Source organism: Podarcis bocagei (assembly GCF_964188305.1).
Source record: "Podarcis bocagei genome assembly, chromosome: Z".
In the NCBI taxonomy this organism is placed as follows: domain Eukaryota; kingdom Metazoa; phylum Chordata; class Lepidosauria; order Squamata; family Lacertidae; genus Podarcis; species Podarcis bocagei.
Genome location: NC_138140.1, coordinates 35,342,382 through 35,366,886, shown reverse-complemented (window position 1 = coordinate 35,366,886; position 24,505 = coordinate 35,342,382). Strand labels below are relative to the sequence as shown.

The 24,505-nt window shown below is 44.6% G+C and overlaps 2 protein-coding genes across 10 annotated transcripts; one reads left to right on the top strand and one right to left on the bottom strand.

Annotated features, from left to right (window-relative positions):
• Positions 1 to 1,970: 1,970 nt before the first annotated feature.
• TAF7L (TATA-box binding protein associated factor 7 like) lies at positions 1,971 to 15,912 on the bottom strand. Of its 8 annotated transcripts, XM_081179470.1 has the most exons (13): positions 15,773 to 15,908; positions 12,180 to 12,248; positions 11,205 to 11,278; positions 10,311 to 10,389; positions 8,627 to 8,760; positions 7,873 to 8,026; positions 7,490 to 7,547; positions 6,239 to 6,318; positions 5,278 to 5,394; positions 4,121 to 4,300; positions 3,859 to 3,971; positions 2,712 to 2,819; positions 1,971 to 2,418 (listed from the first exon to the last, which is right to left on the bottom strand). In XM_081179470.1, the coding sequence occupies exons 2-13, from the start codon at positions 12,190 to 12,192 to the stop codon at positions 2,374 to 2,376; spliced, it is 1,155 nt and encodes a 384-aa protein (XP_081035596.1). In that variant the 5' UTR covers positions 12,193 to 12,248; positions 15,773 to 15,908; the 3' UTR covers positions 1,971 to 2,373. The 8 variants fall into 8 exon arrangements, with proteins under 8 accessions (XP_081035596.1, XP_081035597.1, XP_081035598.1 ...); XM_081179471.1 differs by lacking the exon at positions 12,180 to 12,248 and having other exon boundaries at positions 15,773 to 15,912; XM_081179472.1 differs by lacking the exon at positions 11,205 to 11,278.
• LOC308578867 (magnesium transporter NIPA2-like) lies at positions 15,806 to 23,197 on the top strand. Of its 2 annotated transcripts, none has more exons than XM_081179484.1 (6): positions 15,806 to 15,944; positions 19,601 to 19,748; positions 19,916 to 19,972; positions 20,405 to 20,495; positions 20,599 to 20,759; positions 21,291 to 23,197. In XM_081179484.1, the coding sequence occupies exons 2-6, from the start codon at positions 19,610 to 19,612 to the stop codon at positions 21,926 to 21,928; spliced, it is 1,086 nt and encodes a 361-aa protein (XP_081035610.1). In that variant the 5' UTR covers positions 15,806 to 15,944; positions 19,601 to 19,609; the 3' UTR covers positions 21,929 to 23,197. The 2 variants fall into 2 exon arrangements, with proteins under 2 accessions (XP_081035610.1, XP_081035611.1); XM_081179485.1 differs by lacking the exon at positions 15,806 to 15,944 and adding an exon at positions 15,962 to 16,205.
• The last annotated feature ends 1,308 nt before the right edge of the window (positions 23,198 to 24,505 follow it).

Sequence of the window (24,505 nt, the reverse complement as noted above, 5' to 3'; positions counted from 1 at the left end):
CAAGTACACAAACAAACATGTATAATTTCATATCCCTTTTTCTTAAACCTTACTTTGCCGACTTCCCCATACCTCCCCTTTCTACATCCCAATTTCCAAACTTATTTCAGCAAATCCTAGCTTTTAGTTTTATCACATTTTTCCCTTATTCTTTTCTTTTACTTAATCTTTTACAGCTGTAAGCCCCTTTTTTCCTAAAACCTCGACATTTTAGCTTTCATTAGTTTTACAATGTTTCTTAAGATAGATTTTAAATTTCTTCCAGTCTTCTTCCGCCGTCTCTTTCCCCTGGTTATGGATTCTGCCAGTCATTTCAGCCAGTCCCATATAGTCTATCACCTTCATCTGCCATTCTTCCAGAGTGGGTAGATCTTGAGTCTTCCAATGCTTTGCGATGAGTACTCTTGCTGCTGTGGTGGCGTACATAAAAAAAGTTCTATCTTTCTTTGGCACCAATTGGCCGACAATGCCCAAGAGAAAGGCCTCTGGTTTCTTAGGGAAAGTACATTTAAGCACCTTTTTCATTTCATTAAATATCATTTCCCAGAAAGCCTTAATCTTCGGGCACGTCCACCAAAGGTGGTAAAAAGTACCTTCAGTTTCTTTACATTTCTACAAAAGAATTCTGGGCCATAAACCTCCCTCCCAGGGTTAACCAGAGATCAAATGGTGCCCCAGGTAAGGAATGTTTTTGGTACATTTGGGAAACCTTCTTTTTACACTTGTTAGATGCCTTTTAGTTGCAGCCCATGTCATGATTTAATGCATACTTTGCATCAATACCCAGGGTTGTTTCCATGTTAGTCCCACTTAGCTACCACTGAAATCAATGAAACTTGAAAGTCACAACTTATCTGATTTCAATGCAATCTAAGTACAACTCATGTTGTTGTTGTTTAGTCATTTAATCGTGTCCGACTCTTTGTGACCCCATGGACCAAAGCATGCCAGGCACTTCTGTCTTCCACTGCCTCCCGCAGTTTGGTCAAAGTACAACCCATACTTATAAGTACAACCCATAAAAAGTACATAAAACATACATTATGTTCACCATGCTGCAAGTGGCAGGGATGACACAGGTTGTTCAGTTGATCCTCTAAGTTGTACCACCCAGAGGACATCCTAACTCAAGGACATTAATTTACTTCAAAACCAGAGTTCAAACTTCCAGTGGGAGGAAGTCAGGTTGATCCAAATGGAATTATACAAAATTAACAGATTGAGATAGCTAGCTTTCAAGTTTAGCAGTAGTTTTCTCATTTGTTTTATATGGCATCTATACAACAGAGGTGGAATGACCTGTGGACCTCCAGATGTTACTGGAATACAATTCCCATTATCTCTGACCACTGACCATACTGGCTGAGGGGAGCCGAGCTGAACATCTGGAGAATCACATGTTCATTTTGTTTTTAAAAGACACAACCCACACTGAGGTCAAGAGGCATAATATTACACTCACTCTCACTCTTTAAAATAACAGACAGTGATTAGATTGTGACTACAAATGGAATGATACAGTGCAAAGTTGTGAAGGGACAGAGCATGAGCAGGAATGGGCAGAATACTTGATGATGAGGATACCCATTACCTTCTGAACCTATTGTGTGCTGAAATTGTTTAGCCACAAGAATTAAAAAGCTATTCCTCTGGAGGGAAAAAGCTGGGATTAGCTTGTGTGTATCCAACCATCTTGGGGAAACTGTCCACATTACAAAAAATATTAGATCAATAAACATACATTTTTATTTGCTGTTATACATGCTAGTATATGAAGAATGGGAACAGTGGTGTTTTCCTTCTCACAAGTCGCTTCTCCACTGTGCCCTAATAACTCTCTTCCAGGAAAGAAATAATTTTTTTATGCTCTTAGGAGCATAAGCTGCTTTTTTAAAATAAAAATTAAAAATGAGAATGTTTCATGCTGGCTCAGCATAAAGTAAAATAATTATATTATTATTTTTAAAATTATATTAAAAAATCATTATTTCTATGCAGCCTGTCTAGCTGGGTTGCCCCAGCCACTCTGGGTAGCTTCTAGCAAATTGTAATAAATTTTAAGGACCAAGACTGTAATTAAGACTTTTCTATCTTCATCAGGAGACCGACCATGTGTGTGTGCTCGAGGGAACCAGTGTCTTCCCCTCAAGTGATGGTACTTTCTGTCCACATGTCCGGTCCATTACCTGCAAAACGCCAGTCCCTTGTGCAAATAAAACATTAAAAACTGATAGGGATCTGCTTCCCAGCCATAGGACCAGATCCATCTAACACTGGTGAATTAAAAAGGGTCCCCCCCAAAAAAGGCAGGCAGTCTCTGGAGCTTTTCGGTTGGCATCACATCTGTACTGGCTTGGTGTGTCAAAGCCGGACTCATTTTTCCATAAGGGCTTCTAGCTGCTCTTGAAGAGAGGCCAGCTGAAGAGAAACAGAATGTAGAGAGACAAAATATGGTTAAGAGCTCTTAAGCCACACTACAAAGCCCTTGCGGACAGTTCAGCTACTGGCAAGCATTTCACACTGTATTGTACCAGAGAGCACAGCATAATTTTTCTCAAATAATGAAAAGCTTTTCAAGTTCACAGTTGGGAAAATATGGTTCATTATCACATGGCGGAAAGACTTTAGCATTGCTTGTGGATTCACAATGCAGCTTGATTAACTAACTGTACTGCCCTTTCCCCATTTGTCAGCCTTACAGACCACCTTACCTGCTGCTTCTCTAGCTCTTCCTGCTGTTTGAATTCATCCAGCACAGCTTGGAGGCGGGTCTGGAAAACAAGATGGGCAGGAAATGTGGCTGTTGCTCCTGTACTTTTCTAACAAAAGAACACAACACATACAGGTTTTCTTTTGCAAAGGGCAGTTTCATGCGCACAGCTGGGTCTTCAGCCTGCACTGACCTCCCACACAGACCAACCACAAAAAAGGCAACTGTGGCAAAATCGCAGGTTGTGCTGCTGCATAACCCAAGGGTGTGGATTTTCTCAAGCCACGGGTTAAGATGAAAACAGCACAGGGCTGTATTACTCTCCTTAAAACTTGGTTACCTATTCAGGTTCTTTCTCAAATTATTGTCTAGGAAGTGAGCCCTGATATACTAGGGTTATCTACCTGCTCCCCAAGACGAATCTGCTTTCTATGAGGTCAGTTTGTTGACCATCCTGTGTTCCTTTAGCCATGGATCTCCATGTTGATGGACTACAACGCCTACAACGTGGGGATTATGGGAACTGTAGTCAAACAATACCTGGAGACTCAAGGCTGAAGAATGCTGACATTCTAGTTCAGTACTGTCTACTACAGGAGTGCGTAAATATCATGCCAGGGGGTCAAATGTCACCCTCCAGGCTGCTCTATTTGGCCCACGGGAATCTCCCCAAGCCACACCCCTAAGGAGCCCTACTTCACAACCTCCCTTGCATGCTACTGTCTGGCTGGAATGCATCCTTGAACTCTGCCACTGCCCCCTAGTTGCTTGCATGGAAGACAGTGATGGACGTATACTGCACAAAAGTAAATCTGACATTTATTGTGCTACTCATCCCCAGAAGGCTGCCCATCTGGGAATGTGACACGTGGTGTGAAAAGTTTGCCCATCTCTGGTCTACCCCAACTGGCAGTGGTTCTCCAGAGTCTCAGGCAGAGACTCACCAACTGCAACCTAATTTATTTTTTAACTGGATATTCAGGGAACGAGCCTGGGACTTTCTGCAAATCATATACTCTACCACCATAGGGACTATTGTCTCTGCTGAACGAGATGCCTACTAGCTATAAACACCTGCCAAACTCAGCTGAGCTGAGCAGGCTTCTATTAGACTCTCTCTAGAGAAGGGGTGGTGATGCTGAATTCACCTTGAGGGCTAGGTTCTCTACTTTCATGATGAGATCTTCTTGGCGCTTTCTGCGGTCCTGGGTCTCCTGCAACTTGTCTTTCAGGTTGTCGATCTGCTTCTGGATTCCCATGGCTGGAAGACAGAGCAGATAACTTAGGACTTCCAGAAACAAGTCAAACAATCCTCTGCACATTCTGGCACAAGCCAAGTAAGGTCCTGATTCAAGTTGACCACCCCATCTACTGTACAGCCTCCCTCCCTGGGGGTCTTAGGCATCATACCTATCTGGTTGGACCCTTCGTTTTCTTGCTGTTGCCCATCTGATTCATTCAGCTTGCACTGCAGTCTCCTCGCTAAGTCTTCTTCTGTGTCCATGATGTTCAGGTCATCCCTCTCCTCCTCATCACTGCTGGTACTGCTGACATCCTTAAACATCTCCCGGAGCTCAGCATGTTCTATCGCTTTGAAGCAACAAGGAATAAGGGAAGAGTATAGCTTACAATATGCACAGTAAAAATTATCCTAGAAAAGTATTGCTAACCTTTTGGTTAGCATGGTAACAAATAGCCTCCTTGACTCTGTTTTAATTTAAAGACCTCCAGCTTCCTTGCCAGGCCAGGTGAAATTCTTCTCTACCCCACTGGGTCAGAAAACTGTACCCAAAAGCTTCTGTCAATATATTTTGTACTTAGCCATCCACATGAAAGCATCTAGAAATGTAAGCATCAGCAAGTTGGAATATGAATACAGGCAACTACATTATACTAGGGTCAGATTATTTGCTCAATTAGCTCAGGACTGTCCACTTTGAAAGGCAGTGTCTCTCTAGGAACTCAAGCAGAAAGGGGTCTTTCTCATCACTTGGTTCCCAATAATTTTAACTGGAGGTTATTATTGTTATTTATTGAATTTATATACTGACACGGGTGGTGCTGTGGTCTAAACCACTGAGCCTAGGACTTGCCGATCGGAAGGTCAGCAGTTCAAATCCCCGTGATGGGGTAAGCTCCCGTTTCTCAGTCCCTGCTCCTGCCAACCTAGCAGTTCGAAAGCACATCAAAGTGCAAGTAGATAAATACGTACAGCTCCGACGGAAAGGTAAATGGTGTTTCCGTGCGCTGCTCTGGTTTCGCCAGAAGCAGCTTAGTCATCCTGGCCACATGACCCTGTCTGTGGACAAACGGTGGCTCCCTCGGCCAGTAAAGCAAGATGAGCGCCGCAACCCCAGAGTCGTTCGCAACTGGATTTAACTGTCAGGGGTCCTTTACCTTTACCTACACCCAGGGGTCTCAGGGCAGATCACAGAATAAAACCAAGATATAAAACCACAAAATACCTATGAAGGTATCAGGGACTGAAACTTCAAACTCTGGCATACAAGATAAGATGATCTACAGCTCTTCCTTTAAGTTAGGGAGCTACTGAAGTTTGACAATACCTGCAGTACCATGGCTTGGTTTGTGTCCAGACATCCCAGGAGAAGAAATATCCAAGCTTGTGAGTGAACCATGGTTGTCAGGGTCTTTTGTTTCATCTTCAGCAATGACCTCCCAGCCTCAGAACAGGTACAGAAGAGTCAAGGAAAAACCAGTTCAATAGGGAGGCATCCTCTAGAAAAATGGAATCTGCGCTGGTAAATTGATGCTACGGCAATATTCTTCAGATGATTAGAAAACACTCTCCAGCTTTCCACTGAAGCACATTAATTGATGTCTACACCTGTTCCTTTTTGCACACACTGCTTTCCTGAACAGGTATGGTACAACGCAGTGGTGGCTGGTACCCACTGGAACTAGTGGGGCAGAAGGTAGGGAGATGAACAGTAGGTACAACCAGAGACAAGGATAGGTGGAGCCAATAACTCTGGTTCTGTTCCCACCCTCCTCCTTGCTGAGTTTTACAAGGGCAATACTGAGACTGAGAAAGAGGAAGTTGACAAGCAATTCCACTTTTCAGACTGGAGGAAAATAGCAAGGCAAGCAGATGTAGCCAGCTGAGGGCAGACTGAGGACAGTTAGCGAGGCAGTGCCCAAGGTGCCCTAATGGACTAGCCTCTGTAAGTGCCATGAATCCCAAGAAAGATGCCGCCAGGATATGTCTGCTCACATTCAGCCAGATGCAAGCAGACTCTTCCACTCTGGGTCTTTGCCATACGCAGAATTCTACTTGATCAATACAAATGCAAAAAAGAACAACAGCCACCACCAGCTGGCCTAACCAGAGCAACATGCATTAAGTCACAAGTGTGGGGGATGAGAGGAGACACACAATGCATGCGAGGGCAAGCATGCAAGACTGTGGGATACCTCTGCCCCCAAACATACATTCAGCACTTGTGTATTCAGGCAAGGATGGCAAACTGGTCTACATAAAGAGCAAACACTATAAAGAAAGGATACGGACTCCAACAGCTTCAGCATCTGTGCTCAGCAGGCGCTTCACTTCCTTTTCCACATCTGGAGACTCAATGTACTGGGCCAGAGAGGAAGAAAGAAAGAAAAACAATATTACGCACCCACAAGTTGGTTGTGCCTCAGCCCAAAGTGTCATTCCTACTGGATGCCACAGACACGCCTGCAACCTTTCTACCTCCATTTTCAAAGGCATTCCTGAGCCATTGTGTAAGATTCCTGCTATTATTCCAAGCAAGTCACAACTTCTTCTCCAAAGGCCTTCAAATGGAGATGGGCGGAAAGGAGACTGGTCTACCAGCAGACCAGGGAGGACAATTTATGGCACATCACTTAGTGCTTCCTGATCGCTCAGATTCTCACAAACAATGCTGGGTAAGTCAGACCTTGGTCTGTTTCAGCAAGGAACTTCTTATGGTTTTTAGATCTGCATATTCAGGATCATTTGGCACACTTTAGCACATAGCCTTCCCCATCACAGTGCCCCCCCCTCGCAACTCCCATCATCCCTGACCACTGGTAACCTGGGCTGGCAAGGATGGGAGTACAAGTTCAAAACATCTGGAGGGCAATGGGTTGGGGGAAGCTGCCTTAAAATACTCTATGCTGCTCTCTTATTTTATGCACTGAAAAACATAAATCAGTGAATCATGGGAATTCCACTTGAAAAACAGCAACAACAAAACAGACCACACAAGACCGGTCAATCTGTTCCTGCTGACTGGATTACTACATTTTGTCAGTCAAGGACATGTGATTTCTCTTTGTTTGTTTTTGTTTTGTTTGTTTTTTAAGAAACCAGAATGACCTATAGTGGGATTTTTCCTATAAGAACGTTTGAAGCAATGTGCATCTTTAGAAACTGTGGCTGCTACTCATGAAGGCTGTATATTACCTCCAGTATCAGACACATATCTGCTTCTGAATACCAGTTGCTAGGAATCATAAATAAAAACAGGCTTTTGAGCTCAGGTCCTCCTTATGGGTTTAATTAACTATGGCTATCTGTCAAATATACATTCATTGAAAGTTCTAGATGGAGACACAACTGTGCTGTTGCTGTGCTCTGTTGTCGTCTTTCTTGTCAATGTAGCAATGAAATCATGCCAGACTGGTGAACATTTATCTGATTTGGTGGAACTTTTAGCCTGCTTCGGTTTGCACTGTGGTTGGCTTTCTGCCACAGCATGTGTGAGCAACAATTAAAAGCTAACACCAAACAAGGAGATGCAACTCACCTTCTTCTTAGCTGTCTTCCTGAACCGCCTCTTCCTCACATTCTTCAGTGGGAGAGTAACTGGAACATCACAGCAAATTAATTACATGGGGCAAAAGGGAGAGCTGAAGGGCACTGTGACTTACTAAGGGAAAATGGATCTCTCCTTGAGCAGTGAGCTAGACAGCCAAGACGAGAAGAGCCAATGGCAGCTCCCTGATTTGGAAGAAACCAAATCGATTTGGAAGAAACCAAGAGGGTGAGGGTGAATCTTGGTCATATTGTATTGGCAAACAATTCTCCAACTCCTTGAGGATCAATGGAAGGGACTTTTCTGGAGGTAGAGTGGGAAGTGGGCACAAAGTCGAGTAAGGAAGGTGAAATGAAATATAGTTATTCTACTCACTGCCATGATTCCAGAGGAACTTCTTCTCTCTGTCTTTGTCTTTCTTCTTATTGGCTTTGACATCAGTACTTGAAGGAGTTTTAGCATCCGTAGTCGCTGGAGCTGGCTCTTCCTGAGTAGGGTATAGTTCACCATCCACAGTGCACACAAGCATCTAAATCCCCACAAAGAGAGGCAACCGTTATATGCAAGGTCAAAGTCAGGGATTCGCACTGTTGGGTACCTGAAGGCTCTAATAACATTCATATTACTATTATGCTGGTAATATTAAACTTTATTATCACACATTTTTGCACATTATTCTTATTTATGGCTATGGATGTAGCCACCTGAAGTTTCAGTATGGTATAGGTTTGTTTAATATTTGTACATTCCTATTATTTTGGTATTTGAATTCTTGAACTCATGGAGATAAGGGCCCCATCGAGATCATTGTGCCTGAAGGCTGACCAAAATCTGAAGCCAGCACTGGTTGGATATGAAAGCACTGGGGAGAAGAGGAGACAACCAACCATTTTGCCACCAACAGTATTTGGCACAAGCCTCTCTAAGACAGTTCAATTTTCTTGCTTTGAGAGAACAGCCAACTGTAAGGAATTTCTCACACTCAAAATTGGGTGTAGATGTTTTACATCGTGGAACATCCATAAAGAGCTTCTAGCATGGAAATGAGAGTGGGGCAAAATGGAGACTGTGTACAAGACACAGGGAGGACAGAGAAAGTCTGATATCCAGACCATGAGACAATACTTACTTGGCAAATATCTGCTGTCTTATAGAAAGTCTTCTTATCGATTGTTTTTAAACTCTCTGTGATACAAGGCAAGTCCACCAGCTTGGCGGCTAATGGGGCCCGGTCTACTCGCACAATCCCATGGCGGCCATCTGCTGCAGAGAGGAAAGTAGGCTTGCACTTGAAGATTCGTGGTATCTTATTAGCAATTCAAAACACAGTTCTGGCATGTTTAACATGTATGCATGTGCGCTACTTCATAAGAACCCTGTTGGATCAGACCAAAGGCATATCTAGCTCAGTTTCCTATTTGCCTCAATGGTCGCCCAGAGGACATGAGAGCAATAATCTCCTGCTTGTGTTCCTCATCAACTGGTATTCAGAAGCATACTGCTTCTGATATTGGAGGCAATGTACCCATCAGAACTAGAAGCCACCAGTAGCCATGAATTTGTCCAATTCCCTTTTAAAGTCATCCTAGCTGCTGGCCATCACTACATCTTGTGGTAGCAAATAACACAGTAACTATAAACTATTAACTACAAATTATGTGAAGATGATGTTCCTTTTGTCTGTCCTCTCAACATTTGGCTCCACTGGATGCCAAATTCTATGAGAGAGTGAGAAAAACTACTCTGTGTCTGCATCATTTTATACAGGCATCCTCACACTAACAAGGAGGTTGCTTCCAGCCCCCTGCACACATAAGTGAAATCGTATAAAGCGTGGCGCACCCTCTAAACTCCCTCTCATACCAAAAATACTGTATCAAAAAATATGCACAACTAGAATTGACATTCTGGGGTCAGCTGGAGGTTGTGTGGGAAAGAGGCTGCTGCTCCTGAGCTACCCCACATGTCGGCTGTTAGACAAGGAGGCCAAGCAGCCAGAACAAAGCCCCACTGTGCTTCCGGTCTCTTCGGGGCTTCCTCTGCCCTCACTGGCATCGTCTTCAGGCTCCATAGAGGGTCTCCTCGTGAGCCAGCTCCCTCCTGCCATTTCTGGGTTTGGATTGAATTATTTAATTTATTTCCCAGTCACGCATGAGTCGATCACACATAAGTTGGAGGACACCTATACATCTCAATCATGTTTTCCTTTATAACAAAAAAATAATAATACTGGCATACTGTGCAGAACTTTGATTACTGCAACATTCAGTGATAACTTGCAAATGTGAATGGGTTATCATTAAAATAATGCTCATGTAACCTCAAGCACATAAGTCACCTACTGAACAGCCAATCAAATCAAGTGATATTCATGCATGTGGAAACCAACATTACAGGTGGGAACGTGGATTAGATATATTATCTTCCTGAAGTATAGATAGGAGAAAAGACCAGTTGTACTACCCCCATTTACAAAAAACTAATTCAACTTTTCCATTGTTTTTAGAGAGTGTGGAGGCATCAGTGGCAGAACAATCCCTCTCCCTCCCCAGCAATTTCATGTAGCCCCACCCAATAGCTTCCTAATGATTGGGCATTCCAAACTGCAGGACCTGATGAATAGCTTAAGGTAATAAATGTGTAACAACAAAAGTCAAGTGTTCTAGATGATTAAGTTTTACTCAGACTAGACTCACTGAAATTAATAGGCCAAAGTTAGCCATGTCCATTCATTTCAGTGGGTCTACTCTGAGCAGGACTAGCACTGGATACAACTCCCAAGAAGTAAGAACTCATTGACCTGGTCCTCTTACCATGCAATTCTATGGTGAGCCTGTCCTTCAAGTTGACACTTCCAGACTGGACTGCCCTCCGCACAGTAGAAGCATGTTCCTGAAAAGGCAGAGTTTACAATAGAGTCATACCTCAAGTTGCGTTTGCTTCACGTTGCGTTTTTTCAGGTTACAAATGCGGCAAACCCGGACATGTTTACTTCCGGGTTCGCCACTTCACGCATGTGCAGGAGCAATCTGTGCGCTTCACGCATGCGCAGGAGCGCTCTATTGCGTCACATGCAGGCACAGAAGTGACACTCTAACAGACTTTTCAGGGTGCGAATGGCACCCTGGAACGGATCAGGTCTGTAAGTAGAGGTACTGTCAACATTTTCATCCCTCCCTTTGCAAGGATCACCAGATCATGTTTGTTTTACTTTCTGTCTAAAGGAGGGGGAGGAAGCTACTCTTCCAGACTTCCGTCCCTAGCACTATGTGTCTTTTTCTTTGACCTGTCTAGAGACAAGATGGCAGTATGAGAGAGCTGTTTGTTATGTTCTTTTGTTTGTTTAATTAGAAGAAATAAATTAGGTATGCAATAAAACCTCCACAGCTTTGCTCCCGTTACTCTGCTGCGTTTCAGGTGCTCACATGAGCAAATGTGAGTCCACAGCACCAGGACCTATTCCTCGGGAATGCTATGTTGATGTTCCTACGTTCCTGTGATCGGAAGGTCAGAGAAGGTGCTCCCGACACCCAGCCCATGAGAGAAGGTGCTCCCGACACCCAGCCCATGCAGGCACTGAAGACGTGGGCTGAACATGGGTGTACAGAAAGGTACCACTGTACCAACCCATATTCATGCCTCCAGCAATAGAATCAGGAAGCAAGCACAGAGCACTTTGAGGCTATTTATTGCAAAGGGTCTCTTACCGGAGGAAGTCTCAGTATAAACTGGCTCTCCAATTCATGGGGAGCATCATCTTTGCTCTTGCTCATCTTTTGTTCTTGTGTTTCAGGGAACAAGAAAAGAGAAAGCATGGTTACCTGTTGGCCTAAAAGTAGCTTCTCTCAACCTTTGTTATCCAACCTCCTGTGTTGCTAATAGCCTCATAGTAGCAGTACACCCAAGTGCATTCTGCTCAGAAGCACCTTATTTGAAGGAACTAGAGAACTTGCACCACACATGAAAAGCATATTCTGGACAATAAAGCCACAGATGCAACTGGCAGCTTAAGAAATAAAAGGCAAGATGGTAAAAGCAGAAGGGTTTGCCCACATAGCCACTACGGTCTCCATAATTTACTCTGAGCCGCAGTTTCAGTCATACGACAGGGCAAAACTCAACAGCTTTAAGATAAAGAGCAGAATCAAGCTAGCAAAGCTTCTCTCTTCTTCCCCACCCCATACTCTGAAAAAGTCATTCTTAGCTCTTTCAAATAAGGTGTGATCAGCAGTGTAGAAAATCAGATTTGACAATACACACAAGATCAAAGGAACGCAGGAATCATACAGTACAGTATAAGATTACTGTTTGAAGCATAAGGAGAATGCAGCCGTTAGAGGAGTAAAGATCCTGCCATTTATGAAGCACTGGGTGCTGGCCGGATGGCAAGTAAAAGTGGAGATTCCCTGCCACTGAACTAGTGACAGTAAAACCTTATATAAAGTTGGCAATGGATGCCACATGTGTAAAAGGCTACACATTTCACTGTCTCAAAACACAGCAGTTCATCAACATTTTTGCTCCAGTCCGCCCCCTGCATTCCCCTAATCACACTCCAAAGGCTTGCAGTCCTCTTTCGGATAATTTCAGAAAGACAGGAGTAGTATTTGCATTTAGAGCCTTCTTCCAGAAAGAACTACAGAGTCAACACCAGAGTATCATAAAATAAACAAATGCATTACTTGTAGATGCCATCTCTCCTCTTCTTGCTTCACGCAAACGTTTATAAAAACTTGTACCATTCAAAAAAACTAAACATAAATGCAGAAAACAACAGTTAAAAAAAAGAAAAGAAAAATGTCTGTAGATCAAACAATGCCTGCTACTAAAGTGAGATTAAATACATCAAATTGCTGTTTCTGTCCCCATGAATGAGATTCTATAACAACAACAACAACAACAACAATAATAATAACAATTCCCTTAATAATAATAATAATTCCCTTGAACTCTTCCCCTGAACTCTTCCCCATCCCACATAACCTCTCTCTCTATAGCTGAGGATCAGCTAATCTGCAGGCAATAATTTGTTTACCTATAGCAAGGGTAGCCCAACATGGTTCTTTCCAGGTATTGAAGACTACAACTCCCAGCATCCCTGACCATTGGCATCTGTCTAGGTTGGATTAGAATTGAATGTTATGAATCCAGATGTTATGGACTTCAAATTCCCAGACAGCATGATAATGGGCAAGGGTGATGAAGTTGTTATCTTAAAATATCTGGATGGCACTATGGTTGCCATACTTACCATAGAAGAGTTTGGAGAAGAAGAGTTTGGATTTGATATCCCACCTTTCACTCCCTTTAAGGAGTCTCAAAGCAGCTAACATTCTCCTTTCCCTTCCTCCCCCACAACAAACACTCTGTGAGGAGAGTGGGGCTGAGAGACTTCAAAGAAGTGTGACTAGCCCAAGGTAGTATATTTTCTTTTAATTGTCAAATAATTCTGTGTACATTGTGGCAGCCTTTGGCTATGTGCAATAAAACTGACTGACTGACTGGCCCAAGGTCACCCAGCAGCTGCATGTGGAGGAGCAGAGACCTGGTTCCCCAGATAATGAGACTACCGCTCTTAACCACTACACCATACTGGCAAAAAAGGCAAAAAAAGTTCAGAAATCAGATCATCCTCAGCTTTTTTAGTGGTTACCAGTATGAAACTTTCATACGTTGACTCCAAAACGAAGCATTTTTTAAGGACCATAGATAGGGCACAACCAAAGAAATAATGACATGTATGTTGAATAATAGTTAGTATTAGTATTTTGAAAAATAATTGGAACATTCAAAGCACTTAGTATGCAGTATCTTACTGCAACAACTCTGCAAAGTCAGTCATTCTCCTTACACATCAGGTGAGCGAAGGGGCTGAGGCTGATTAAACATCTGAATTGTGGTTCAATCTCTGAGCCATTACACAATAACTGCTTTTTTGTGTGGAAAGAATGCTTTGCAAGACTATCCAATGGCTGTATCAGAGATGAATTAAATCAGGATAGCTGGAAACCATATTATTTTAAATTGGGGAGGGGAAACAGACTTTACTTGAATGAAGACATCATTGAGTACTACAGGTACAAGACCAAATCCTTGCATTGTGCATGGATCTGGTTGAATAATGTCTTATACAAAGTCAGATGATCAAACCATCTAGATCATTGGTCTTCAACTGGTGGGTTGGGACCCACTAGTGAATTGCTGCATTTTCCAAGGTGGGTCACAACAGGAGCATTACCACCATGCAAATATATGGTAAAAAATAAGAAATGGGTCCCCAGATGCAAATTTGGATTGAAAGTGGGCCCTGGACCTGAAAAGGCTGAAGATACCTGATCTAGACCAAAGTTGCTACCCTAAGTGTTAGTTTTCCATGCTGATACAGGAAGTGCCAGAGGCTGGACTGGGGACCTTCTCCATACAAAGCATGGAGCTTTCACCATCAAAGCTGATTTAAAATTGCGCCCAGTTTAAGTGTATTAAAATGTATCATTTAACCACTTTACTTACACATACAACAGAGCTTTTAAATGATACTAAAAGCTACCAACTTGGAATGGCTTTAAGAAAGAATTGGTCCCATTTTGCATGAATTTATCTTATCAGTGGCAACTAGTCACAATGTTTACATTCTTCCTCCACTGTCAGAGCCAACAGGCCTCTAAATACCAACTGCATGAAATCACAAGTGAGGGGAGTGCTGTTGCATTCAGATCCTGCTTGCAGATTTCCCCACAGGCATCTACTACTGAGAACAGGATGGAGGATTAGATGGGCTTTTGGTCTGTTGCAGAAAGTCTCTTTTAAGTTCTTCGTTTTATTTTTTTTTAAATTAGTACACAAACTCTGCTTCAATTTATATTGTGTGAAACCCGCAAGCAGGACCCAAATATGAGAGCACATCTCCCCTCCTGCAGTTTCCAGCAATTGGCATTCTGAAGCAATACCGCCTCTGGTTTTGGAGATTATCAAGCATTGCCATCATGGCTAGCATCCATGAATAGTCATGCCCTCCATGAATTTGTCTAATCCTCTTTTAAAGCCATCCAGTTTGGTGGCCATTTCAGCCTCCTGTAGAAGTGAGTACCATGGCTTAACCATGCACCCCACGTTCTGAAGAAGAGGAGGAGTTTGGATTTGATATCCTGCTTTATCACTACCTGAAGGAGTCTCAAAGCGGCTAACATTCTCCTTTCCCATCCTCCCCCACAACAAACACTCTGTGAGGTGAGTGGGGCTGAGAGACTTCAAAGAAGTGTGACTAGCCCAAGGTCACCCAGCAGCTGCATGTGGAGGAGCGGAGAAGCGAACCCAGTTCACCAGATTACGAGTCTACCGCTCTTAACCACTACACCACACTGGTTCTGCTGGGTGGGGGGGGGGAGCTCTCCAATGTGGAGGCAACAGGTGTGGATAATCAAGGATGAGTTCTGAGTTGGGGAAGAGATAGAAAGGAAGGAGAACTGTTGCAGGATTGGGGAATCTCTTTTCAGTGCTTTCTTGGGGGTGCCATTTAGGGTTGGGGGCATCGATGAAACTAAGGTGGTGTGGCAGAGAATAACTGTGGGTTTGGAGAAAAAGAGCAACTCTTGGGGCGGTTCTTTCCTACACCTCCTTGGTAGGAGGCTGCCTGGGGCTCGGGGCCACTGCAAAGTGGGGGAAGGAAGAATTCCGAGCTGCAAGAAAGGAAAGGGGGGAGGGACCTGGGTTGTGGGGGCTGCTTTAGTGCTGGGATATCTCTTTCCATATGCTCTTGATGGTGCTCATTAGGGTTATGGGGGGGCGTTGAATCAGACAGGGGATAGCAGTGGGCCTGGAGAAGAGTAAGGAACGAGTCTTGGGGTGCTGTTTAGGGTGCAGGCTCCCAGACTCACCGTGTGTCCCTATTTTCAAAGGACAGCCCTCTGGCTGATCTTCCGGGGGGCGCCTCCCCCACCCCACCCCCCATCCTGCTTTCTGGATCTGAGCCCAGAATATCCCATATCATCATTATGGGATAGGGGGCCGCTCCTATTTTCATCGGAGGTGTTGGGAGGGTATGGGGAGCCCTGAAGGTGATTTTTCCCCCTTTGGGGTGGGGGTGGGGTGAGATAGCGCGGAGAGAGAGAAAGTGGAAAAGTCCCGAGAAATGAAAAGAAGGGTCTAGGGAGGGATCGGGGGCCGGCAGGGGCCTCGATGAGCTGGGCTTGGGAGCAGCAGTGCTCAGGTGAGGCCTGCCCCCCCCCTCGGGGGGCGCCTCGCCCACCCCCCACTTCCCCAGTCACCAGTCACTCACCGGCAGCCGGCAGCCCAGTGTGCCAAAGGTGGCCAGCCCTGCTCCGCCCCGGAAGCTACGGAAGCGGAACAGGCGGCCACGGGGCGGAGGAGGAGGCGGAGAGAGGAAGGGACGCCGCGGGAGGCCTGCCGGCAGCTGCTCCTGAGAGGGAAGAGAGCGACGGCAGCAACAGGTACCGGCGCGCCCCACCCCACCCGCTGCCCTTAGACAGGCCTCGACCTCCCCGCTCGCCTCAGGCCTGGGGGGGGGGGGCTCGCTCTCAGGGGAACCGCGGAAAGCTTCCTTTCAAAAATCCGGATTAATAAATCCGGAGTGGCCTTGGCTCCTTTTAATCTTACTTTACCTGTAATTCCGCCCCCCCAAAAAAAAAAATTAGGGACGGGTGTTACTTGGCTGGGGAAACAGAAGGGGAGTGACTGCTTTTCCGCCCAAAGTAATTGTTTAATGTTCTGTGTTACCTTGGTGGTTTGTGGTTGGCGGGGGTGCGCGTGTATCTAAAGTAAAATTTGCCGCCTATTTACTCCGGAGCTTTCGAGGCAGCCTACGAAACAGCTAAGAGTATATGGGTATATGGATACTTACTGGCATTTTGTATTATTTGTGTTTAAATGCAAAAATGCAGGTTGAGTTTGCTGCTCCAGGCAACCTGTTTATTGAACATTCATCCTGGTTGGTTTGTGGAGGTGTTGTTTAATGTCCAGCTATTTCCACCGCCCCCCTCCCAAGTTTCCAGTGAATTTATATCCCAAAAGTTCCAGGCTTGGGGTTTTTTGTTTTAAGTGGGTGCCAAACCAACTTTTAATTGTGCAACTCAAATTTTTTAATATGTGTTTGACGCAACTCCGGATCTCCAGAGAGTCACAGCCAACACCCAAAATTCTGCTAGCTTACAAACGCCCAAAAGTTAGCTGAGTCTTGGTCTCAAACACAGACACCTAAGTATTACAACATCACCTCGAAGGGAGAAGGGGATAAATATAGGCCCTTTTTCAGGTATAGTGGTACCTCTGGATGCCAACGGGATCCATTCTGGAGCCCCGTTCGCATCCTGAGTAGAACATAACATGAGATTGCGCGAGTCGCGTTTTACCGCTTCCGTGCTTGCACATGACGTCATTTTGAGCGTCTGCACATGCGCGAGCGGTGAAACTCGGAAGTAACGCACTCCGTTACTTCCAGGTCGCTGCAGAGTGCAACTCGAAAATACTTAACCTGAAGCTACTTCAACCTGAGTTATGACTGTATTCACTTGCCATTCAAAAGACTTATGGAAGATCATTAACAAGTAGTTCCAACATCACCTGTAGTACAAGAGAGGTAAATAGTCCCTATAAGGTTCCATATCCTTCCCGTGACAGGTACGGCCGACAGACAATTTGTGAGAGTGCCAGCTCTCCATGTTTCTTGTATCGTCTGCTTTTGGTTTGAAATACTTTAAGATTTTGGCCTGCTTTTTCCTTGGGGGGCGTTTCTGCAGCTTGTGTAAGAGAAATTCCAAGTTCCTTATAACTCTGTCTTGTGAGTACCATCCCCAGACTAGATTTGGGTTACTTTGTCCCGTCAATATATTTGAGGGCTTTGTTTGAAAGAAACTTGGAGCGTTGTAATTAGCCTCAAAATAGTTTTAGATAACCTCAAGGAGTTTTAGATGGCTTCAGTGGGATTTCAGAGGGGCTTTAGAAGAGCCTCAAAGGAAGGGAGCATGTTTAAAATGCTGTCTGGTGACTCCTGGAGTCCTTAGCTGGCTGGGATATACAGTGGTATCTCAGGTTACATATGCTTCAGGTTACAGACTCCGCTAACACAGAAATAGTGCTTCAGGTTAAGAACTTTGCTTCAGGATGAGAACAGAAATCGTGCTCCGGCGGCGTGGCAGCAGTGGGAGGCCCCATTAGCTAAAGTGGTGCTTCAGGTTAAGAACAGTTTCAGGTTAAGTACAGACCTCCGGAACGAATTACCGTATTTTTCGCTCGATAACACACACCCGACCATAACACGCATGTAGTTTTTAGAGGAGGAAAACAAGAAAAAAAATATTCTAAACGAAACAGTGGATGTATGATTTCTGTGGTTCATGCTGTGGCCACAGACATGTGATCTGACGGTGAGTTTGGGGTAGCCCAATGCAAAAATCCTGAGGATCCATGTGGATCCATGTTTGTAACCATGTTTTTGCACCACTGCAGCCCCAGGTAACAGTGGGTGCATGATTTTTTTGGTGCGAACTGTAGCCATGGTCATGCTATGTGATCTGACTTTAAAGCAAGGAGGTTCTGCTTCTCTCCCTCCTTAGCGAGCTGAAAAACTTTGCTGGAGGGACAGAGAGCTTGCTTGCTTTAAAGGAGCCTACCGGACAGGAGCCGCTTACACTCGTGTAAGCGGCTCTTGTCCGGTAGGCTCCTTTAAAGCAAGCAGGTTCTGCTTCTCTCCCTCCTTAGCGAGCTGAAAAACTTTGCTGGAGGGACAGAGAGCCTGCTTGCTTTAAAGGAGCCGACCAGACAGGAGCCGCTTACACGAGTGTAAGCGGCTCTTGTCCGGTAGGCTCCTTTAAAGCAAGAAGGTTCTGCTTCTCTCCCTCCTTAGCGAGCTGAAAAACTTTGCTGGAGGGACAGAGAGCCTGCTTGCTTTAAAGGAGCTGACCGGACAGGAGCCGCTTACACTCGTGTAAGCGGCTCCTCTCCCCTCTCGCTTTGCTCCTTTAAAGCAAGCAAGCTCTCTGTCCCTCCAGCAAAGTTTTTCAGCTCGCTAAGGAGGGAGAGAAGCAGAACCTGCTTGCGTTAAAGGAGCCTACCGGTTGCTCTTTGTCCCTCCAGCTCTGCTTCTCTCCCTCCCCCCGCAAAGCGGGATAACAGCCGCTGAGTGGGGAGGAGGGAGAGAAGCAAAACCTTCTTGCTTTAAAGGAACCTTTAAAGCAAGCAAGCTCTCTGTCCCTCCAGCAAAGTTTTTCAGCTCGCTAAGGAGGGAGAGAAGCAGAACCTGCTTGCGTTAAAGGAGCCTACCGGTTGCTCTTTGTCCCTCCAGCTCTGCTTCTCTCCCTCCCCCCGCAAAGCGGGATAACAGCCGCTGAGTGGGGAGGAGGGAGAGAAGCAAAACCTTCTTGCTTTAAAGGAACCAACTGGACATGAGCCACTTACACTCATGTAAGCGGCTCCTCTCCCCTCTCGCTTTGCTCCTTTAAAGAAGCAGGCACTCTGTCCCTCTCTCCTCCCCATTCAGCGGCTCTTCTCCCGCTGGAAACCACAGAGGAGGGAAGCATTCGCTCCGTAACACGCACAGACATTTCCCCTTACTTTCTAGGAGGAAAATAATGCGTGTTATGGAGCGAAAACTACGGTAAGTACTTAACCCGAGGTACCACTGTAAGCTTGTTTTCTGGGAGTGTGTCCCCCCCCCCCCCGTGTTCTTAAAAGCTCCTACTCACTCTGCTGGTGCTCACAGGAGACTTGCTTCAGGCACCATCTTCTTTCTCCCCCCCCACCCCCATAAGATTATGATTATACCAGTGTACTCCAAGAGTATTTGAGGCCAGGAGAAAAACAATCCTTTTTTCCTTCTGTCAAAAGTAGCAAAGGGAGGCTAGTTATGCTTACCCTATTAGTGAACATTGGGCCACTTCACAGAAAAATCACTTCTACTTAAAGGACATTGTGTCCATTGGAAGCATGTAGTTGCTTGTATGACAGAATGCTTATTTAGTGAACTTTTCATAGGATGTAACCTGCCAGTGTTGCATCACTGTATTTTGGGCTTCCTGCTATTGCAGATTCAACATGGCTCTTCTTCTGGAACAGACATTTACACTCTGATCTTTCTCTCTCAAAACTTGAGGTGATTGAAATGGAGGACTCAGTGGGACGTTACGACTTCTACATTGGACTGGGCCTGGCTCTCAGCTCTAGCCTGTTCATTGGAGGAAGTTTTATCCTAAAGAAGAAGGGACTTCTCAAGCTAAGTAGCAGAGGTGCTGTCAGAGCAGGTAATGATATTGAATAGGAGCTCACAGAGTTACCATGACATCTGTTGTGGATGGGAAAAATCCCAGAAACCAGGCTGTCCGTGCTTCTTAAGAGTTTGAAAAGGTTTTCCAGGCCAGCTTATGTTTTCATTTAAACTTCACCTTTGGTTTCTTTTCTCTCTTCACAGGTCTAGGGGGTCATGCATATCTGAAGGAATGGATGTGGTGGGCAGGGCTACTAACTAGTAAGTACTTCCATGCAAGATTTTACCATCTTCACCTACATTTCAACAACTTGAATTATTCCCTTTGCCTTCTTACATCACCTCCAATAGCTCCCAATGAGTTCCTTGGTATAAGGAGCTTTATAATAAAGCAGCCTTGCAAATTAAACCACCAGAGTGGCTGGGGCATCTACAGATGGATGGGGTACATCATCATCATCATCACCACCACCACTATTATTTAAAATCATTACTAGCCTGCCTAATAACCTAGTCATTTGTAGATTACTGACAGGAAGTGGAGGGGATAATGTTGAATTAAGAAGACTTCTCTTGCCGGTCACCTGATTTTCTCACCCACCATGAGGGTAAGAAAGGAAGCTGAAATTTGCTCTTTGTTAACCTTTTTTTTTTTTTTTTTTTTTTGCCAATGGCAAACTGCTTCTCTTGCAGTGGGAATTGGAGAAGCTGCCAACTTTGCTGCATATGCTTTTGCCCCTGCAACACTGGTCACTCCTCTAGGAGCGCTAAGTGTTTTAGTCAGGTAAGTACAACATGATCAGATGTTTCCCAATCCCTAAGCCCTTTTCTGGAAATAAACATGCCAGTCTCAGGTCCTTTCTCAACACAGTTGTATCTTCCAATAGTGCAGTTTTAGCCTCCTACTTCCTGAACGAGCACCTAAACATCCATGGGAAGATCGGCTGTATCCTTAGCATTTTAGGCTCCACTGTGATGGTCATCCATGCCCCACAGGAGGAAGAGGTCTCCAGCCTGGAGTCAATGGCAGAGAAACTAAAGGATCCAGGTATTAACTGCCCCTCTTCATTTACCTATTGTATGTACACCAACAGAATACCATTTTGGGTGAGGAGGACTTGACAGAAATTGAGTGCTTTCCTTAATTTCATTGAATGAAAACTCATGTTGATAATCAGTAACCTGTGAGTGAATAATTTTTATAAGACCTATTTTATTCTTTATTCCCCCACCGATGACATTTAGTTGGCTTTGAACCATAACAGTGTCATAAGAATTCTAAAGCACACTGTGCACTGAAAAACTGTACAAGCAACTGAAGGAGGAAGGTCTTGGTTCTAGTCAAACCCAGTGCAAAAAAATTGATAAGCTGGGGGCTATGTGTCTTATCCTTTGAGCCACTATCTAATCTCTGCTGCTTATACTTTTTCTTCTATGTATTTTACTCACCAGATTCTACTAATTGAATCTAGCTTGTGCACTCATTGATCTGAACAAAACGTCTACATCCTGCAGAAGTAAGCTACACCTAAAAGATTCATGTTGTCCTTAACAATTTCTCCTCTCTTCTCCTCCACAGGATTTATAGTATTTGCTGTGTGCATGCTGGTGAGTTCAGCTCTTCTCATCTTCGTGGCTGGGCCTCGCTATGGACATAGCAACGTCTTAGTGTATGTTTTGATCTGCTCTGCCATTGGTTCGCTCTCTGTCTCGTCTGCGAAAGGCTTGGGTATTGCCCTGAAAGAACTGTTTGCTGGGAAGCCTGTCTGGAAGGAACCGTTGAGCTATTTGCTTTTTATTTGCCTTGTGATCTCCATCACCATCCAGATCAACTACCTGAACAAGGCCTTGGATATCTTCAACACATCTGTAGTCACCCCCATCTATTACGTCCTCTTCACCACATCAGTTATGACTTGCTCTGCCATTCTCTTCAAGGAGTGGCAGCATCTGGTTCTGATGCACATCATTGGCACCATCAGTGGCTTCCTCACCATTGTCCTTGGCATCTTCCTACTGCATTCTTTCAGAGACATTCCCTTCACTGCAGACCTGCTGCCTCTTTTCCTGAAGGATAACCAAACAAATGTGCGAGCCGCTTCTTGGAGAAAGGGGGGCAAGCATCAGTCCTGTCTTCACCAGCCCCTTTTGGACTCTGAGGACACCCACAAAGAGGGGACAGAGAAAGCAGAGGAGCAATATGGCCAAAGTTTATGAAAGCTAGCACATTATACATAGCCTTTTGGCTTAAAAAAAGATATATCCCAATCCATTTTCCATGTTCCAAAGAGCTTCTTAAGACTGCTGCTGTTTTCCACTAGAAAAGTTGAATCAGATTCTAATAAGCGACACTGAACTATTTGAAATGCTTTTATGTGCGAGTCCTTTCACTGGTAACATACTTGAACCAAATTAGAGACCCAATCAGGTCAAGCTAGAGCTCAGCAAGTGGCAGCCCTAGAGCTGAACTTGCTGTCGCCTGCATTCCTTCCCGTGCATCCAGAAGTGATGTGGAGGACAAGAAAGAAAACCAGGGACAAAAATATGTGCACCTGAGGGGTTTTGGACCAGCCCCAACACAAAAAATGAGTTTCAAAAGTAATGGGTGATGTGGCATTGGTAAGGAGGGTGTGAATTGCTCAGGGGGTGTTGCAGAGTAAGTAGAAGCAAAATACTTCAGTCTTCTAGTCAGAGGTAGGAATGCACAGCAGAATTTCTCTTTCTCTTGTAATCTGCTGAAGGTAACTCAAATCTCGGGGAATGGGAAAAGTAGAAAAATATGTGTATGACCCAGAGGACTAGTATGTGGACAAACAAGAGTGTGCAAGAGAGGAGAGTTTCTCCCTGTGTTTTCTTCCTCTGGGTCATTTAAAGAACACAGATTAAGGGAAGACACATGAGAACACAAGGACAAGCTGGCATGGACAGCAGACCACTTGGGTTATGGAAAAGCTTGGCTCTATCATGTAAAGTGCCCCACTGATAAAACAAGGATATAAGCAATGAGTCCAGCTCTTGAATGAGCTCTACATTGCTGTACTTCAGAATCAGAATGCACAGAAGTTCTGTAAAACGTAACTGTTTTAACTCAGTATGCGAGTCTCTCTTATGAGAACGCAGCTGCTACTCTGTTTACATGCCTTATCTTAATAACAGTGCTCTACCACTTTCTGAATGTAAGGACAGTGCATTTTAAGTGACTTAAAAATTAACTTCTCTTTAAAGTATTATCGGGGGTTCTACGTCTCTTGGGTACCTTTGCAAACCAGAGAACCTGTTGTAAGACACACACAAGCACATATTCTGTTGGCTACGATAGAATGCTTATTTCTCATTTCAGTGGGGGAAGAGGAGAACAAGAGGGCACTGGTTGTCAGGGAAGCCCAGTGCCACAGGGGCTGTGTTGATGATCACTTAATGTTGATGATGTATTAAGGTTGACAGTTAATTTATTTCAAATAAATGTTACTTTTCTTTGTACAGCCATTAACAGTGTTGCAGAGTCAATAACATTTTTAAAAAACAACAACCCTAAACTTTCTCTTTTAAAAAAACAAAACTTATTTGGACTTCTTGATAGCTGAATGTTACCAATTCAGTTCAATTCAACATTTTAGCCAGTTCCAGCCTTCACCCATGGTGGCTTTTCAAGCAAGCAGTTCTCTTGGTGAAAAACTGAGTGAATTTCCAAATCACACTCTGGCCCTTCACCCATGCTTATAAACCTGAATCATTTGGAGCCATTTGTTTTTAAATCAGTTTTCCTACCCAATACGTTGTTTCTAATGGCTCACTACAATCTTTGATGTTGCTGCTGCACAACAGAACTGGCCCAGATATATTTTAATTCCTTCACGCTGTGAGGAGGATCACAGGACCCATAAAGGCAGTCACACAAACAGGCTGCCTACAAGCCTCGAGGTGATATCCAGCATAGTCATGCTCACAAAATAAATCCATCAAAACAGTAGATTTAAGTAAAAGCAGCGATCATTTTAAAAAGTAAAGGGACCCCTGACAATTAGGTCCTGTCGTGACCGACTCTGGAGTTGCGGCGTTCATCTCGCTTTATTGGCCGAGGGAGCCTGCGTACAGTTTCCGGGTCATGTGGCCAGCATGACTAAGCCGCTTCTGGCGAACCAGAGTAGCTCATGGAAACGCCGTTTACCTTCCCGCCAGAACAGTACCTATTTATCTACTTGTACTTTGACCTGCTTTCGAACTGCTAGGTTAGCAGGAGCAGGGACCGAGCAATGGGAGCTCACCCCATTGAGGGGATTCGAACCGCCGACCTTCTGAGCAGCAAGTCCTAACCTCTGTGGTTTAATGCAGTGATCATTTTAGGTGTGCCCAATTAAAGTGCAATCACTGACACACAGGTCCTTTGGGACCCAGAGGTCAGAACGGGGGGGGGGGGTAGGGTGTGCTTAGGCACCAATGCACAAGGGAACCAGGGATGGAACCCCTATGCAAAATGGTCCCCACCTGTAGTTTAAGCCTGTTTATTTCAGTAGGTTTACTTGGAGCATGTCTTAACACTGGATATCCCCTTGGTTTGTAACAGCTGAAGGCAGCAGCTTATGCATTGCCTACTTTCCATTTTCTTTTAAAAATAATGGTGTGCCCCCTTTATCCTTAACAGTTAGTTGAGCCCTGTAGTTCCACTGCAAGTCCTCCCAATCACCCTGGCAAAAGTTACAGCCCTTTCACTCAGCACTTTCTAAGAGTTTGGGGCTGAGAATTCACAAGAACTCTGGCGGTGACCTTTAAGTAAACTACTATGGGTCCCAGGAC

Bases quoted from the DNA above. Each gene is read 5' to 3' on its own strand.
- LOC308578867 (XM_081179484.1), top strand. From the start codon at position 19,610: ATGGAGGACTCAGTGGGACGTTACGACTTCTACATTGGACTGGGCCTG. The intron at 19,749-19,915 runs GTAATGATATTG...CTCTCTTCACAG, and splicing joins CAGAGGTGCTGTCAGAGCAG to GTCTAGGGGGTCATGCATAT. The intron at 20,760-21,290 runs GTATTAACTGCC...TCTCCTCCACAG, and splicing joins AGAGAAACTAAAGGATCCAG to GATTTATAGTATTTGCTGTG.
- TAF7L (XM_081179470.1), bottom strand. The intron at 10,390-11,204 runs GTAAGAGACCCT...CTGCCTTTTCAG, and splicing joins TTATACTGAGACTTCCTCCG to GAACATGCTTCTACTGTGCG. The intron at 7,548-7,872 runs GTGAGTAGAATA...GTGATGTTCCAG, and splicing joins GTTCCTCTGGAATCATGGCA to TTACTCTCCCACTGAAGAAT.